The sequence below is a fragment of the Chrysoperla carnea genome, chromosome 1 (assembly GCF_905475395.1).
Source record: "Chrysoperla carnea chromosome 1, inChrCarn1.1, whole genome shotgun sequence".
Taxonomy (NCBI): Eukaryota; Metazoa; Arthropoda; class Insecta; order Neuroptera; family Chrysopidae; genus Chrysoperla; species Chrysoperla carnea.
This window is the reverse complement of record NC_058337.1, coordinates 57,496,613-57,515,704: the sequence shown is the minus strand read 5'-3', so window position 1 is coordinate 57,515,704 and position 19,092 is coordinate 57,496,613. Positions and strand designations below refer to the sequence as shown.

The 19,092-nt window shown below is 29.6% G+C and overlaps 1 protein-coding gene across 1 annotated transcript; it reads left to right on the top strand.

The window, feature by feature from the left end:
- Positions 1–7,337: 7,337 nt before the first annotated feature.
- Positions 7,338–10,940, top strand: LOC123299516 (ninjurin-A-like). The gene is made up of 2 exons (XM_044881767.1): positions 7,338–8,261; positions 9,993–10,940. The coding sequence occupies exons 1-2, from the start codon at positions 7,485–7,487 to the stop codon at positions 10,155–10,157; spliced, it is 942 nt and encodes a 313-aa protein (XP_044737702.1). The 5' UTR covers positions 7,338–7,484; the 3' UTR covers positions 10,158–10,940.
- The last annotated feature ends 8,152 nt before the right edge of the window (positions 10,941–19,092 follow it).

Below are 19,092 nucleotides of genomic sequence, written 5' to 3'. Positions count from 1 at the left end.
GCGCGCGCATCATACCAACTACATACCTGTCTCTCTTTCTTTGTTTTTTACATAAGAACATGCACAAGACCTCTTCTTAGTGCATATATTATAAATGCCCAAGGGGACAGTTGTCAAACTGTATACAGTTTTAATTATTTAGAAGAAATACATCCGACCTAAAAAAATATATCAATTGTTTTCCGTTTACATTTTATCAATTATGGTGTTCTAAATTTCCTTCTAGACATTATAAGTACTCCAGTAAGTATAAATGAAACGAGTGACGTGTTTAAACAGAACAGTGAAATATGTAAAAACTAGAAATAAGAAGGTAATTGATATCAATGATTATCACTAACATGTTTACCTTGCAATTCGGTTATAAATTATCACAGAGAACAACTATATCGTCGGAATCGGAAAAAAACCCGGAACAAATAGACCGAGCATTTTATAGACCCGAAATAATGTTGCAATTCTGAGTTGGTTGGTTGAGTTTGTCGATTATAGTGGAGTTGGTTGAATTCTTAAGTTTTTAGCCCTTGCTTTAAAAAATGGGACACTATCACATAAATTTTTTTCGGTGTATTTTTTTTCGAGTCTATTTTTACCTGTGTATTTTTTCCTAAATCCATAGCGTCACTTCGAGAATCACCTATGATTAGTTACTAATTAATAAAATCTAATAATTAATAATTAGTATAAACAGAAAGCAACTATAATATCAAAACAATATAATAATATTTTTTTAATTTTTTTATTGACCTTAATGACATTGTTCGTATTTATGAAGATTACTTTATCAGTGGATATTATTATGTCAATTAAAAAATTTCTCGAGAATATAAAAACATTTTCTCATGTACATGTTACATGTACATAATTTATTGTCATAATCATAAATTCCTACAATTCTCAGAATGCCATTAAATAAAGAATATTTTCTTATTTCCCAAAGAAAATGAATAAAAGAATTGAGAAATAAAGGAATATTTAAACTTAATATTTTCAATAAACTCCTACCATCAGCAGCCCTACGTTGGTGCTAGTGATACACGCGCACCATATACCCTCATAAGATGGCACTAAACGCAAAATTAATTCCCCAATTTTTAACTTTATGAGTATTTACTGGTATAGGTGTTCATAAAATCACCTAATTTGGTACATTCAAATTAGTTTGTGTCTTCGTCCACCCGTCTGTTAGCACCATAACTCAAAAACTGAAAGAGAGAGCTCAAGCTTGTAAATGGGCAACATAGATCAATTAGGTCTTGGATCCGTAGGACCCTACTTGTAAACCATAAGAAATAGAACAAAAGTTTAAATGCAAAAAATTTTCCTCATAAAAAAAAAAAACAATTTTTGTTGGAAATTTTTATACCATGTATATATGAAATATACATAGTATATTAAGTTTAGTCCAAAGTTTGTAACGCCTAAAAATATTCATGCTACGAAAAAAATTTTGGTATAGGTGTTCATCGAATCACCTAATTAGTCCATTTCCGGTTGTCCGTCCGTCTGTGGACACGATAACTCAAAAACGAAAAGAGATATCAAGATGAAATTTTTATAGCGTACTCAGGACCTAAAAACTGAGGTCAAGTTCGTAAATGAGCAATATGGGTCAATTGGGTCTTGGGTCCGTAGGACCCATCTTGTAAACCGTTAGAGATAGAACAAAAGTTTAAATGAAAAAAATGTTCTTTATAAAAAAATAAACAACTTTTGTTTGAAATTTTTTTTTTGTAAACTTCAAATCTATTAATATGGGAATATCAGTGTGTGTGTAGCTATTTAAAAGTGGATATCTTTTTTTATTAACGTGACGTCAAAAAACAAACGATTGCTTCATCAACACTGTCTATACATGGTATTTCAACAATTAACTCAGTCAATTGTTTGTTTTCACTTGTTTTTAAATTGCTTTTTCCCGTGAGGGAGCAAAATTAGGACTAAAATTTGGTATCCATTTCATCCAAAACTATAAAAGATGGAGAGTTGAAAATTGGTAGGCTTCAACTAGTATGTTTTGTAAAAATTATTGAAAACGAAATAAATTTTAGGTAGTTTTAAGCGCGTTTCTTTGTGATTTTTTCCTAAAGTTCACCATTTTTCCGTTATTATTTTAAAAGTTGAAAATTAATAAAATAAAATTAATTTTTAGAGCTTTTGAAAATCTTAAAATCATTTTTCAACATCTTTTATAAAGTTCTGAAGAGTAATTACTTACAGATTCTTTGATTCTAAAGCCTCATTTGTAATTATTAAAAATTATTGAAACCCAAAAAACCTCGGGTAATGTTATTTGGTTCAAAAAATTGACATTTGACTGATTCTGAGGGGGAATGAATGTACAAAAATGGCACAACAGGGTTTCTGGCAACATCCGGAATATAAATCTATAAACTTTTCTAAACAAGAATCAATTGACAAAATGCGGTTTTCGATTTTTGCACACTCAACTCTATCTAATGCCTGCTCTATTAGACAAACACTCTCCTTTCAGAATATATAAAGAAAACATCAAATTGAATAACTTTTTTTTTCGTTATTCTAGAGCCTTTTTATATACCCGGTTTTTATACACATTTTATGAATGAATTGAACAAAATCAAGCTATAAAGAGTATAATGCTTAAAGGTCAGACTAATAGTTTTGTATTTATTAATTATAATCCAATTTATTTGCAAAAATTTCGCTAATGACAAATATGCTATTAGCGAAATTTGATTTACCTATATTAATTAATATACCTTCAAGTATACATTGACTTTTAAGTATAGTCTAATATTTTTTAGTTCATTTTACTTAGGAGAACTCTAAAAAATATTTTGATTACAGAAGAATACGCAATTTTTTTTTTACTTTTTAGTGCATATTAATTGGAATAGTTTTATTTTTTGAAGTCGGTTTTTTATTTTTATTTGTATAAAGTTTTTTTATTTTTTTATTTTTAGTGAATCTGAAGTAGTAGGTACACTACCTAATTTTTCACTAAAAAAAGAAGAAATTAGTTGGCGTGATATTGAGTTATTCGTCCATTTGTCGCGCACATGCTTAATGCAAATTTAAGGCATATAGTTTTCTCATGGATGCCATTGTCAGAACGAGACAAGCTTTCAATAGAAAAATAATGATCAAAATCGGTTCACCCGGTCGAAAGTTCTGAAGTTACAAATATAGAGATAAAAAGTACAGTCGAATTGAGAACCTTCTCCTTTTTTGTTTGAAGTCGGTTAAAAAAAGAAAAAAAACATATAATAAGTAAAACACTTAATATACGAATAAAAAATTAAACATGCGTTGAAAATGGCATTGAAAATTGTATTTATAATAATTTCCTTTTGTAATAAACAATAATACAAATATTGCAATTAAGTAAGTATACTTAATCAATAATGAAAGATATTTTTATAATATTTAGATATCTTATCAAATAAATAAAATGTATTACAGCGATTTTACCAGCTGCAGAATTGAAGAAAATTTGTTGTGTTGCGTATAGTGATTTTGAGATGACTAAAGAAGTTAGTATCTAGGAGGTAGATTATGATAATCAAATGTGTGAAAAGCTTTTGGAAAAATGCATCCTGTTTTGGACTCTATATTTCCTAAACTTTGTAAATAAATGTTATGCGAATGTACAACATTTGGCACATCATCTATGGTTGAAGAGAACACCTGTGGTAAACAATATACTTGACTGTCATCAACTGACAGGTCATAGTATTTGACGTCATAAAATGACTGCGGTCAAACAGCTCAAAATTATTCTCTATTTTAAATATTTTTTTACACTTAATTACAGAATTTTTACATAGGTAGTATTTATATTTATACCATGTATATATGAAATATACATAGTATATTAAGTTTAGTCCCAAGTTTGTAACGCTTAAAAATAATGATGCTAGGAAAAAAAATTTGTCATAGGTGTTCATAAAATCGCCTTAAAAAATCACCCATTTCTGGTTGTCCGTCCGTCCGTCTGTGGACACGATAACTCAAAAACTAAAAGAGATATCAAGATGAAATTTTTACAGCGTACTCAGGACGTAAAAAGTGAGATCAAGTTCGTAAATGAGCATCATAAGTCAATTGGGTCTTGGGTCCGTAGGACCCATCTTGTAAACCGTTAGAGATAGAGCAAAAGTTTAAATGTTCCTTATCAAAAATTAAATAACTTTTGTTTGAAACATTTTTTCGTAAACATCACTGTTTACCCGTGAGGGCGCCAAGTAGGCGGAAATTTTATAATATGTACTATACTTGATTATCAGTTATGTATGTGTCACATGTTTGTATGTGTAATGTGATAAAGAAATCAACACTGACTATGCATGGTATTTCAACAATTAACTCAGTCAATTGTTTGTTTTCACTTGTTTTTATTGTGTTATAAAGGTGTAAACAATGAATTAAAAATATAAAAAAATACATGAATATTCCCTATTTAGGAAATTTTTTCTCTTCAATAATTAGAAACATAATTAATTAAAATGCTCAATTCCAATTTTAATCAAATTGGTCATATAAATGTAAAACCAAAGGACTTATTAAAACAATGGATTTTTCAAAAATATCTAAATTTTCTTAGCTTGTTGCTCTTTGTTTGTCTGGGCATTGAAGAATTGTCACTGCACGGGCAGAAAAGTGAAGTTGGTTTTTGATAATCTTTAGAAGTACGCAAAATGTGCACGTTTAAAATTCCTATTTAAACAAAGAGGAAGACAGGTTAGTGACATCATTATTCAATATCACTATAGAGATACATATAAAATACATAAAAAACATTGTTTTGCTAAAAGACGATGAGCAACAATCTTTGAATGCTTATAACTTCTTCGTTATTTTAATTTAGCTTTCAAATTTTGTCATAGTATCAAGTCTAGTTTTACTTTTTTATGCGTAGTATGGCAAATTCGACATCAGGTAACTACCGTATTGGATGCCTATTTTAAAAGTTATTGGTGTTCAAAAACTGTTAAATTTGCTTAAATCTTAATTGTGGTAATGTTGATTCCTGCAATTTTTCCAAAGAGATACTACCAAATTTAACATACTTTGGATGCATTGGTATATAAATTATATTACATAATCAAAAAAATTGAACGGCTAAACCTGAAAAAGTTCTTAAATTTTCAACTGTTAAATGTATTGAACTTGATCGGACGTGTGGTATTGCCTTTTAAAAATTCCGTACCCCAAGAATATAAAGCTTTGCTAAGCGATTCAAAAGAAAGATTTTAATCAATAATTTTTATTAATCGCCATTTCCTGGGCATAATAAAAGTAATTCCCCAGGTTCCACTAACTGTAAGGTTAGGTATAATTTCTACTAACTTTAAAACTTCCAAACAAGAGCAGACGAACAGTAGTGTTAATGATTTTACAAAGAAAATAATTAAATTGAATAATCATGAATAACAGTAAAAAAATAATTACTGAGAAATATTTTTATATCTTCTATCTTAGGTATTTTTATAGTCCAGTCAACAAAAGTCTAAAATACGTATGACTGTATATAAAGAAAAAGATGACTTCAAAAATATACTTTTTTGTTTTTAAAATGTTTCACTTGGTCATTTGTAATAGTCCTCGAACGTCTAAGATATTTTGGAAAATTGTACTTTAGCTGAGAAAAAGAATTTTATTGAAATAAAATGTACTCTACAAGTTAGATTTCAATTGTTCCCAATAAATGCAATTAAAGGTTATGGTTCGTTTTAGTATAAGAGACGGTAATAATTACGGATGTTATCGTTTTTCGAGAATTAGCTCGACAAGAAACGAAAGTTTATTATTCATTCAAAACGAAATGAACACGTTGCTGAAGTTTCTATTGTTGAAAAGTGCTTTCTTTTGAGAAAAAAAATTACAGATAATAATAATCCACTCTCCCGATTCTTTTATAAAAAATTATGCTTGTATCGCCCAAATATTTATTTTTTAACTGGATGTACTTGTCTTAAGAAAAAGATTCATTAGTGCTGACAACGGAACCCTTTTAATTGTGTATGCCAACCCTAATGTGACGAAACTTTGAGTAATTTTAGTCAAAAATAGAATTAGAAAATTTTATTCAATATTTTTTGTTCCCTAAAATGTAAGAGAAATCGGAATTATTATCTCATTAAAAAAAACTAACAATGTTCATTAGTTTTTTTAATATAAATAAATAAATTTATTCGTTAGAAACTAGTAAATATATTATGTAATTTATACCCAATAGAGCACGAAACAAAACAATTTTTGGTATCGTATTTTTTACATTTTGATCCCTAGCAGCTATGAGTTAAGAATACTGTGCCACAAATATAAACTTAAGATTTTTTTCTCACAATTTTTGATTAGAAATCATCATAAAAGTTGAAATTTTTTGAAAAGTTGAATAGAGCATTTTTACGTTGTTTTCCTCAGGAAATTATATTTTTTTATATTTAGGCTGTTGTCTCGCAATCAGAAAATTATAATTATTTTATACTTATTAAGGACATTATAACACAATTATCATAAAAATTTGAAGTCGGTCGACTGTCTCTAACTCGAGATTTTAATTTCGGATAATTAACAAGTTTTTAAATTCTAGAAAAAGCCTAATCGTTAGTTATTTTCAAAAACAAATAACAACATTGATGTTTGTTCTGAGTTTAAAAAAAAATATTGACCGTTTCATTGTTGAAATATAATAAAGTGAAGTTAATAAATTTTATTGTTAAACAGAAACGACTACAGTTAGACTATTGGTAGTTGAAGAGAGATATCTATATTAACAGAATTGTAAGCAACACTTTGTATACAATATATTCTATGAGAAATAGTTGCATGGTACTGTAAAGTAAATAACACATTATTTGACGAAAAGCATGCTATACTCTTATCGTGCATATAAGCTGAAACTTTTTTACAATAGTTTAATACTAAAGTCAAGTTTTACTAAAGTCAATTATATTTTTTATTTGTTTTAACAAAAGTCGTTATAATAATTATTTTTCAAAAGCTGTTTGTAGAGCTATTTTCACCGTATCTTATTGGAGGTACCAATTAGAAAAATTGTTATGAACTTTTTCCTGAAATATATGTAATTTCGTGTTATTTCCACATTTTATTTTAAATAAAAGTTTAGATAATGAAAAAATCCATTATGAATTTATTACTTGTGTTTAATACTTCTTTAACTGGAGTATTTTTAATAATGGTATAACTCTATTCTTTTTAATAATATGAAACATCAAAATGTTTGCAAACACTCTCTATTTCAAAGCATGCGCATAGCTTTAATTTATTTTTGTATGATTCTTAGTACAAAGTATTGTTATTCTGTATATTTAAAAATTGACCAATCAACATTTGACCGCAGTTAGTTTAAGTTGTTGACTTGTTGGGCTTGCTGCCACAAACAATAAAGCTAAATTATTTTGTGATCATAAATTGTGTAACAAAATTTATGTCGTGAAAACTTTTTCTGTGACAATGTGAAAAAAGAGTGCGGGAAAATGAGTCGTAATTCAAATAATACTAATATCGAATTCGTTTCGGAAACTTCAAATAAAAATACAGATAATAAAAATTTAAGTGATTGGGATGTAATAAATACAGCACCTACAGCCTTAAATAAGCCAAGCAGTAATCCAGCAACACCTTTATTAGGAGGAAATGTCGAGTATCCTTTAAACGATTTGAATAAATTTTCATACAATACAAAAGAATTGATTGAAGATGAAGATAAAGAGCTAAACAAACCTCCGTTAGTGTATAATCGAGAAATCGATGATTTTGATGATAATAATTCGAATAGCAATAATAATCTAAAACCAGATAATGATGTGGAAAAAGAGGGCAAAGATAAAAATTCAGAGGATATTGACGAATTAATAAATGATGTGTTTGATCTTGATCCTAATTCTGACACTGAATTGACTATACGAGCAGGAGGAATAGATGAAAACGATGGTCCAGCAAAGCCACAAAACCCATCAAGCGGAATTCCGCCCCTTACTGGTTTTCCGCCCTCATATCCTGGTGGTTTTCCACCGTATGTAGGATATGTTGGTGGTGTTTTGGGCGATGATGGCATGATAACGTTACCAACTGGTGAAAAAGTTCCAGACGTAAATGTTTATCAACATAAGAAAACATTAGCACAAGGCATGATGGATTTAGCATTGTTTTCAGCGAATGCAAATCAACTTCGATATGTTTTGGAAAGTGCGAGTGATCATCCATATTTTTATCCTGGCATATTTATGATTTCAGTTAGTCTACTATTGCAAGTGAGTAATCAGTTTGTTATTCTTAGAAAAACATGTTTTATATAAAAGACGCCCACACTGATATAGTGTCATTAACATGACAATCGGTATAAGTTAGCTTATTTGAAAGTGAAATATTTATCGGAGCACGCTTCATTTTCGCATGTTCAATCGCTTGGCTAAACGCTTCATTTTCGATTAAAAATTCCCAATATATTATAATTTGTTATTAGTTTTAATCCAATTAGCTTTGTTACTTAGTTCTTATAAATCTTTTTTTTTTTAAATAAACTTATATGAAACATTTTAAAATACATCATAATTGTTTTTCATTTAATAAGGCGTGTTTGATTCAGGTCATTGAAACCAGATATTTGCTTAGGTACTGGTTATACTGTCGTATATTTCTTATATTAAATAATAAAACTATTAATATTAGCATTACTTCATACCTGACTTATTTTTCTCGGAAACTATTTAATTTTTTTATGGCATTCTTAAGTACATTGTTTAAATTTCTTGACCATTTACTCCCTTAGAGTCTTAGACTCTTAGACTTAGAGTCTAACTAAGGCTTAGAGTAGACTACAATAAGTTTTAATCCTCTAATTTAAAAGAAAGTTTTTATTGAATACCTATTCGGTATTTAAAAAAAACTGTGCGATAAAGTAATGCAAAGCAACATAATTAACTTAAAATTATTTTGTTTTTCTTAGATTAAATTTAGAAGAAGAACAATTTATCTATCTTCCCAACAAAGAACTATGTTAATCATTTTAATAGATCAGATGAAAATTTTGTTTATTATGTCGAATTCTATCTATTGTGAAGTGTTTATTTTCATGATTTTCAATTTTAATTATGTACACGTATTCATATTGACATTCGGAATACCTATCTTAAAATTGCATTTATTTTACTATTTATTATTACTGTATTCCTTAATAGTTTAGCTTGTAGCTACGCATGAGCATAGAAAATTTAACGAAATTTTTTCCAAAGATTTTCTTAAGGAGTCAATGAAGTATACGGCTTTTGCCTATTTGAAGAGTAGTTTTTGCCTGTTACCTAAAGCAGAAAAGTACCTATCATTATTATGATAAAAGAAAATTTACCTCAAGCTAAACAGTTCTTCAAGGATCGTTACCTTTCAATATATCGAAAATATTATATTTTGATATTGAGATGCATTAAAGTTGAACAATTACATATCGATTTCATATTAAATGTCGTTTTACTATACAAAGAATTTAAACTTTTCAGTGCTGTATAATGATTTTGCAACTTAAAATTTAGAACTAAAAAATACCGTCTTAATGTAAATATCTTCCTGCAACTTTAGGAAGAGCATGGGCTGCTTTTAGAAACCAGGTTAAAGAGATGTGGTATCCCGAAAGCGGCTCAATAATCCCCTAGAAACCTTTGACTTTAATAACAGAAATTAAATGTGAAGATTAAACAACATTTTACAGAAATGTACTGATTAAATACGCGTTTTTGAACCCCTCATAAACTTGGTTGGGTATGGAGTCACTTAACAAAATCGAAATATGCTTTTTAGTGAAGTATATTAAAGACCAGATTTCAATTCAAAAATTCCTTTAGGAAACTCAAAGAAAAAATTTTGTAAAAAATTTTTCCAAGATTAAGTGCCGCTCTATGCTGCACTATAAACACTTCTAACCATTCAGAGAAATTATTCAACATTCATTTCATTGAAATTATTGTTAAATGTTTTTATTCTTATTACAGGTATTGGTTGGCATGGGATTAATATGGAATTCCCGGTATAATGTAAAAGATGAAAAACAAATATGCATTGCCAATAAAATCAATAATTTTACTGTGGTTGGCATTTTTATTGTGACTGTGATTAATGTTTTTATCTCGGCTTTTGGAGTAGCCAAATCAAGCTAACGAAAATTACCAGTGTTTTTACCAATATTAATTTTTTTTTCCTGTAAATATAATTGATTATTACTAAAGACATTCGAAAGAAACTTAATCTTTGGTAATGGCGTGGGCCAACTTTTCAAATGTAAAAAAACTATTTTTTTAAATGTTTTCACCGATAACTGTGTAATAGTAAATTACACATCTAGGGAGCAAAAGTAAAGAATATCTCAAATCTCATGTCCATTTTCCGAATATGACATACGAGGTGACAACATATCTGAGACATTCTTTACTTGCTCCCGTGGTGTGTAAACTATTTTTCTCCCCGGCGAAGGCCGAAATCGGCAATTTCGTTTTGTACAGTGGGAAGAAAATTAACATGTTCTGCACTGAGATGAGAAAAAAACAATTTTGTAGATTGTTTTTCAGATATCGGACTATGTAATGGGTACATATATTGTAACCCAGATTTAACTTAAGTCAGTAAATCTGGCTAGTTAAATTATAATTTGGCGCCCACATTGTCCAACACCGAATCTCATATAATTTTTAATATAGACTGACGAGCTTTGAAGGTATAATAATTAATTATTATTATATTAATTTATATAAACTATTTTTAATAAATTAATTTCTAAATAGTTGTTATAAGTAAGCAAAAGAGGGGATTCGCGTATTTTTACCCATCAAATAATCAAAAATAATCTTTGGCTTCGACTGTTATTTTGTTGGTTGACCATGCCTCCAATGGCCCCTGTGATTGTCCCTTGATCCATTGCGTGGATGGTCAACCTATGAGAAAAATCGTCTCAAATTTTTTATAAGTATCTTACCCGAATTTAATTAATTGTTTATAAGAAAGTAAAAAAAGAATGTAGCTTAACCACATTATTAACCACAAAAGATTAACCATACAGACAGAGACTGACTAATTATATTTGGCTAATGTGGCTAATGCATACAATATAGCTAGACAATTTGTAATCTAACTACATGAATGTGTCTAGCTAGTCAATTTACAATCTAAAGTAACTAGCTGACTGATTGAATTAACTAAATTTTTGTGGCTATGTATGCAACGAAATTTGTTCATGAAAATTGATAATTTTTTTAAATTTACCTAATTACGTTATTAACTCTTTTTTGGCGCTGCAGAAAACTATAATTACAAAAATACTTTCAAAGAAAATTAAATACTTTCAAAGAGGAAAAATTTTAAATATGGAAACAGTAGAGTGTTATTAAAGATATTTGTTAATTGACTCTTTATCTTTTGAAATTCTCACCGGAGAATTAATAATCTATAATCGTTTCTTCGCTTGATGGGGTTCACGAAAATAAAAATATGTATCCCTCAGTTTTTGTTTTTCGAGATCAATTTAAAGACAAGCAAATTGTTTATGTGACCGAATTCTCATTTTCTGTTACGATATACAAATAAAAAATTTTACAAACTCAAATTACCAAAAAAATTGCATATATTTCAAATGGGACTCATTATGATTATTATTATTTCTGAATTATGAAATTATTAATAGATTTGAAACTGATTATTGATTTAGAAGAAAATTAGAACGTGAATAGTCCAAAAAATTAATACGTGTTAAAAACGCTGGGTGATTAATTAGTGATACAAATTATTATAATTGTAATTTTAATATAACTGTAATTTAAATATAATTTTTGTAAAAATATTTTATAAGTATATTTGTTAATAAATCAATATTTATCGACATAATTTTTAGTATTCGATTTCATTTGCTTTCTTTTCAGAATTGATAGAATAAACAAACGGCGAAAGATCAGAGACGACATTTTAAAAGGAAATGGGAGAAGTTGTATTTAGGAATGGGTTAAGGGAAGGCAGGGGGTGAGTCACAAAATTCCCCTGATCGAATATATCATATAATATTTCTAGCATAACCTTGGCCAATGGCCATAGCAGCAAGTTCTTTTATAAAAATCAATTTAGAAAAGCATGTTATTTTTTACAGCAAATTCTATCTTTGCACGTTAAAGAGTTGCTTATTTTGCGTTCAGAGATTTGTTAAATAACTCGATTTGTGCGAACTATATCTAAAAAGAGACTATATGAGCGAAAAAGATCATAACGAGAGCAAGTGATGCGCCATGACTTTTCAATTACTTTTCACCGAATAGATATTCAGGAAAAAATCGGAAAACATCTTCTTCATAATTAAATTGTCTTTTTATATCCCAAGCGAAACATACATTACACTTGCAGTATATTGAGTATTTCTGATTTTTTAATATGAACTTTGGATCATTACTGTGAGTCCAAATTCAGATTTTCAACTCTCAGAATGCTGTGCGTACAAAATGATCGCATTTTTTTCGGATTTTTGACAATAACTCCTTAACCGTGTCGGTTTTTGAAAATTGTTACAATTCCTTTTTTAAATAAGAATAAATTTGCTAAATAATGAGACCAGTTCCGTCAAATAATTACAGAGATATGAACAAAAGTTTAAATATAATATGTTATTCCTTTTTAAAAGTACGTATATATTTTCCTCAAACATACTAACTAGTAACATTCGTTACATTAGTGATTTTAACTACGTAATGCGTAACTAAAATGTAGATAGTCGTTACTATGTACATGTATGTATTAAGTATTGCCTAATGAATGATGGAGAATCTATTTTTATCACATATTCTTTCCATACATATTCTTTCTTTATCAATCTGTCTACAGTTATACGCGCCTGCTTATCTGTGTCTCTTTACTGCGAACAACCATCATATTTATTCTCCATAACTACAATGGTACGTTAAAGTTCCGGGAAGTTGGGAAATAAACCAGAAAGTCGGGATATAGTAAAAATTAATGTAATGTATTATAATTAATTATAATAATAATTATAATTCATTATACCACCGAATTATAATACAGTTTGCGCGGTACTAAACAACTGATTGCCGCTACTTTTGTTTGATCGAAGGGACAATACCACCTGGGAGACAATACCTGGAAATTTTCAATAAAAAATGATTAAATGATTGGTTCGTAATAAATATTTTATTAAGTCCAAAAAAAAAAAACACTTAATTCACCACGTAACTTAATATTATTGAAAAATACTAGCAACAATTAAGACACAATTTGTCACTACAAAAACCTTTTATATTTTTCAGTTATAATTTTAACTAGTTTTACGTCTTACTCTTAGAATATTATAGGGTATATTTGATAAAAATACTTAAAATCATTTGATACTTAATGCCCATCATAAATTAAGTGCATTTTAGTATGCGAAGATCCTCCACATTCTACGTCAATGAAGTAATATTTATCATGATTTTATTTCGAGCAAATGTATTTAAAATGAAAGTGTTCGAGATATTTTTGATACTGAACGGATTTTGATCCAACACGGTTCATTTTTCAAAGATGCAAAGACCCTCATTTGAAAATAAAATTGTCCAGCGGATTTTTTTCGAGGTCGCTGATTGATAGACAGACAGACAACCGGAAATGGACTAATTAGGTGATTTTATGAATATCTATGTCAAAATTTTGTTCAAAGCATCAATATTTTTATGCGTTACACACTTGGGACTAAACTTAGTATACCTTGGTATATTTCATATACATGGTATAAAAATCATGGAATTAATGTTACCTAGAGTGTTTTCGAGGTTGCTCAGATTAAATCTGGACTTAAAAAAATGTTACAATTGAAAATGGGTTTCAAAAATACAATTTTTGCCAAACATTAAACATTAGTATGCGGATTTTTGACTTTTCAAGGTCGCTGAAAAGCACAATTGTAATTCCTTAAAAAATAAACATATATATGTATTTGACAGGCCCGTGCGCAGGAATTATCCAAGGAAGATGCTATATTGTTTGTTCAAATTTTATGTGGAAACATTTTATATGGGAGGGGTTTCGAACTCAAAACCCCTCCCTTGCTCACAGGCCTGGTATTTAGTGATTGTTATTTCTTATTGATATTATACAAGATCGATTAGATCCATGATTATCATCTCGCATATATTATTTTGGTTACGCAAACAACCATGGTTGAGGACCGAGAAGGGCAACGGAATTTAAGAAAACAGAACAAAAAATCGGAAAATTTACATGATGCCGAAGAAGACAGCGTTTTCGAAGAATTAACCGCAAATATTGAATGAAATATCTTGTAAATTCAAAATTCATTAAAAAAATTTTTTATTAATTCTTTTTTTTATTTGATTGTTTTTAAGAATAAATATTTAAAAATAATGACGATCCCTTACTTGTTTAACTACCCTGAAAATTAACTTTTGTAAATATTTTATTACTGATGACAAATGATTTGGATCTAAGCAGCTGTTATTCCTTCACTTCTCAGCGTGATTTCATTTAAGAAAAATTGGATCAGTTTTTGATCAGTCGAGAACCAATCCGGGATGGATTAAAGTAACCCTATCAGGGCCATAACAGCTTAATTAATGTTTGCCGGATATGTGCACCAGCTTTAGGCCCGGACTGTCTCAAGTGTTACAAATCTTATCCGAATTTGATCCGGCCCACCACTTCTCATCCGGTCATTTCAGAAAAATTGGATCAGTCAGTCGAAAACCAATCCGGGACGGATAAAAATACCTCTATCAGGACCGTAAAAGTAGAGTCGATGCGGGCCGGATGAGTGTACCAGCTCCGGGCCGGATGAGTGTACCAGCTCCGGGCCGGATGAGTGTATCAGCTCCGGGTTGGATGAGTGTATCAGGTCCGGGCCGGATGAGTGTACCAGCTCCGGCCCGGAGCGACTCAAGCGTTACACTACTTGTCCGATTCTGATCAGATTTTCCACATCCAAGCCGGATAGAAGCTACGGCCAATTGGATCAGACCCGGATTAAAATTTCTACTCGGGCAATTATCCTCTTCTAATGGATTACTTACTTCAATCAAGTTATTTTCGTTCCTGTGCATATATCATCATCATCATATGTAGGAAGAGCATCACAAACCCCCGTTGAATCTGAATCTAATTGTTGTGGCAGGAAAGCATTCTATCACTCAATTAAAAATTGGTAAATTTTTTATTTTAATTTAATTTTTTTTTAAATGTATATGTTTAGTTTTCTCATTTCTTTTCTACTGCAGGGAGCATTAATGTAACGACCAGAAGATTCTTATTTCTTATTGATCTTATACAAGAACAATCTGATCCATCATCATCATCATAAGAAGGAACAAGATCTTTCATATTCTTGAAAGGAAAAAAAAATGAAAATAGTTAATAAAAAATAATAGAAAATAGTTTAGTTACCCAGGATGTTTTTGAGATTGCTGAATTCAAATCTTCACTTAAAATGTGTGAATCAGAACTAAAAATTCAAAATGGCTTGCAAAAATACAATTTTTAGCCAAAAATACACCCTTTAACAATACAAGAAATTTGTAAAAGTAAAACCGCCGAAATAATGTTATCATCAAGGGCTTTTTCCAGATCGATTTATCTAAATCTGAAATGCGAAAATAGAAAATGTCTTATAGCTGCCGAAAAGATTTTTAGAATTTTTTTTATTTTATTATAAGCTAAGCACCCTGTACTTATTATGTTATTCTTATTGTTATACACACAATATTATAAAGGATTAATTATACCATGTATATAAGTAATATATATAAAGGTATTCTATGTTTAGTCCCAAGTTTGTAACGCTTTAAAATATTGATGCTACGAACAAAATTTTGATATAAGAGTACATAAAATCACCTAATTAGTCCATTTCCGATTGTCTGTCAGTCCGTCTGTGCGTTTGCCCGTCTGTGTACACAATATCTCAAAAACGAAAGAAGATATCAAGCTGAAATTTTTATAGCGTGCACAAGACGTTAAAAGTAGGATCGAGTTCGTAAATGAGCAACATAGGTCAATAGGGTCTTGGGTCCGTAAGACCTATCTGGTAAACTTTTAGAGATAGAACAAAAATTTAAATGTAAAAAATGTACCTTATAAAATAATAAACAACTTTTGTTTGAAACATTTTTCTTGTAAAGTCACCCGCGAGGGCGCAAATCGGGCGCAAACTGTATAGTATGTATTATATGGGAATATCAGCTACGTATGTGTGACATGTATGCATGTGTAATGTGACAGTGTTATCAACACTGTCTATAAATGGTATTTCAACAATTAACTCAGTCAATTGTTTGATTTCACATGTTTTTATAATAAATACAACATTTTTATAATAATAATACCTTTTCATCACTATTCCCTGCTACACTACAACAAACTTAATAACTTATAAACACTAATACTATACAAGCTACTTATACAATATTTTAATTAGCATTATTACATATGTATGTTGACTACACTTTGAATATACACTAGATACTAGTGTACAGGGTGGAGCAGAGAAAAGTGCAATTTGGATAACGCGTTAGAAAGTAATCCCAAAAATTTTACAAGCTATTATTTAGTTTCACTTGTTTTGGTGTCTGTAATCAAATCTTGTAAGTTAAATTTGACCTACTTCCCAGCTTCCGATTGAACTGAAATTTTTCATTTTGCATATGTAAGTCGAATGGCAATGCATTGTTATGGCAAGATGACCTGATTTTCTGATTTTCCCATCGCCTCCACCTCATTTGATATACATACATTTTGTAGTTTTAAATTAAAATATAAACAAAAACAAACAATTGATTGAGTTAATAAATAAAATACCCTGTATTGAAAGTGTTACCCTGTAGAATATTAGTTCATGCATTCTTTTTTTTTAATTAGGAATTTCGGCCGCCATTAATTTGGTTTTCGAAAATTTCAAAAGCAAGACCACTTGTTGAAGCTACCTGCAAATTTTTAACTCTCTATCTTTTAAAGTTTTGAAGAAAATGGACACCAAAGCTTTGTCTTAATTTTCACCCTCGTGGATAAACAGTGACGGTTACGAAAAAATATTTCGAACAAAAGTTGTTTATTTTTGATAAGGAACATTTTTTACATTTAAACTTTTATTCCATCTCTAACGGTTTACAAAATGGATCCTACGGACCCAAGACCACAATTGACCTATGTCTGTTAATCATTTACAAACTTAGCCTCACTTTTTACGTTTTACGTCCTGAGCACGCTATCAAAATTTCAGCTTGATATCTCTTTTCGTTTTTGAGTTTTCGTGTCCACAGACGGACAGACGGCCAACCGGAAATGGACTAATTAGGTGATTTTATGAACACCTATACCAAAATTTTGTTCGTAAGATCAATATTTTTAGGTGTTTCAAACTTGGGACTAAATTTAAAGGGCGAGCTTTTGTTGTAACTATAAATTAGTAAATAATTTATGAGACTTTCATATATAACACCCCCAATATTTTAAAGGAAACGCCTGCAGCTTTTACTAACAATCATGTATGAGTGACTTAGAAAAAATTATTAACTACTTTTTAGTACACTATGTGTAAGGTTGTCCCTTGGAAAATATTTTTATTTAATTTTTTTTCCAAATAATCTCTGTACCCCCTTAAACACTTAAACAACGTACGAAAATAAAATAATAAAGTAATAATTGTGTTGTTGTTTTAAACGAATTCAATTAATTTGGAAAATGTAGTTGAATTCCTTGTAAGCTTTAACTCCAATAATGTGACGCCAACCTAGACGTGGACATTTTACAGGTGGGTTTTGAAGTTTAAGAATTAAGCTACATCAGGTTGGAGCAGCTCTTTTAGCGCCTCAATATTATTTTGATAAAACGCCTTCATAGCGTAAGGGAATAAATAGTGGAAAAAACGTAATAGACGAATGGAAACATGGCCTACTAAGTTTTAATAAAATTAATTTAAATAGCAATTAAAAAGACAATACAACTTCCTTAAAAACACAATTACTTTTCGGTACTTAATTTTCTTAAATATTTTTTTGAAAGAGATAAATTTGAAAATTTTGATCGAACTACTTTTTGCAACGTTTTCAAAACCACGACCTGTACATTCAAACGGGCTACATTACATTCAAAACTCCTATTTATTTTCATTTATATAGTAGTAAGTTGTCTTTAACTTCGAGCAAGAAAGTAAAAAATATTTTATTATATCATAATGTATGTTTATTTTTAATGAAAAAAGAAAGTAGAATTTATTATTTGCATTTCACCGCAAGTAACGAAAAAATAAGGGTGAAAAATTCTCCCAATTATTTTCTAAAATCAATATTTAAGCCTACATTAAAACGACGGCATTTGTTTCACTGTGCCCGGTGTTCCTCTGTGCTCCACCTTCCTCTATGACATAAAGATTTGCCGATTATATCTTAAATAGAATTGAAAAAATAGACTTACCCCAGGAAGGAAGGATGTTTGGTTAAACTGGTAAGACACTGGGAATGAATCCAAAATATTCGGATTCATTTCCTGAGGTAGATTTTTCGGAAGAGGAAGAGAATAAATGGAAACACTTAATAAAAGTTAAGTCTTTTAACCAAAGGTTAAATCAAGGTTTTTTTTAACCAAATATTATCGAATAAGTAATTCACGAAAACCTTCACGCCTTCGTTTTTCAACGGCTCAAAGTACTGGCCTTACCGTCACAAAGACCCGAATTTACTTAGTTTTGCAATAGTATGGCGATCCAGAACAATTTCAATAGATCTTTTCATCATGTCATAAGCGAAAGTGCAGAGTTTATTTTGTCGGACTGACAGCAATAAGTTGGATTAAGAAGATATCTGTTTTTTCGAAGAGGGTAATTAATAGATAGTTTAGAAATATAAAACACTCGATTTTATCGAAATCGATTTCACCTTTCTTTAGTGTCTTTTTAAAAAACTGGCTCCGATCACCCTATTGTTGACAAACTTTGATATCTTTAAATTGCTTGTCAAAACAAGGATCAACGAATCTATTAAGGTATTCATTAATATTATCTATGTTTTATATAATCGATAAAAGATAACAAATATTTTTAATTGTAGATTAAAAATACTT

Excerpts from the sequence above, each read along its gene's own strand:
- LOC123299516 (XM_044881767.1), top strand. The coding sequence starts at position 7,485 with ATGAGTCGTAATTCAAATAATACTAATATCGAATTCGTTTCGGAAACT. Across the intron at positions 8,262-9,992 it reads CAGTTAGTCTACTATTGCAA|GTATTGGTTGGCATGGGATT; the intron begins GTGAGTAATCAG and ends TTCTTATTACAG.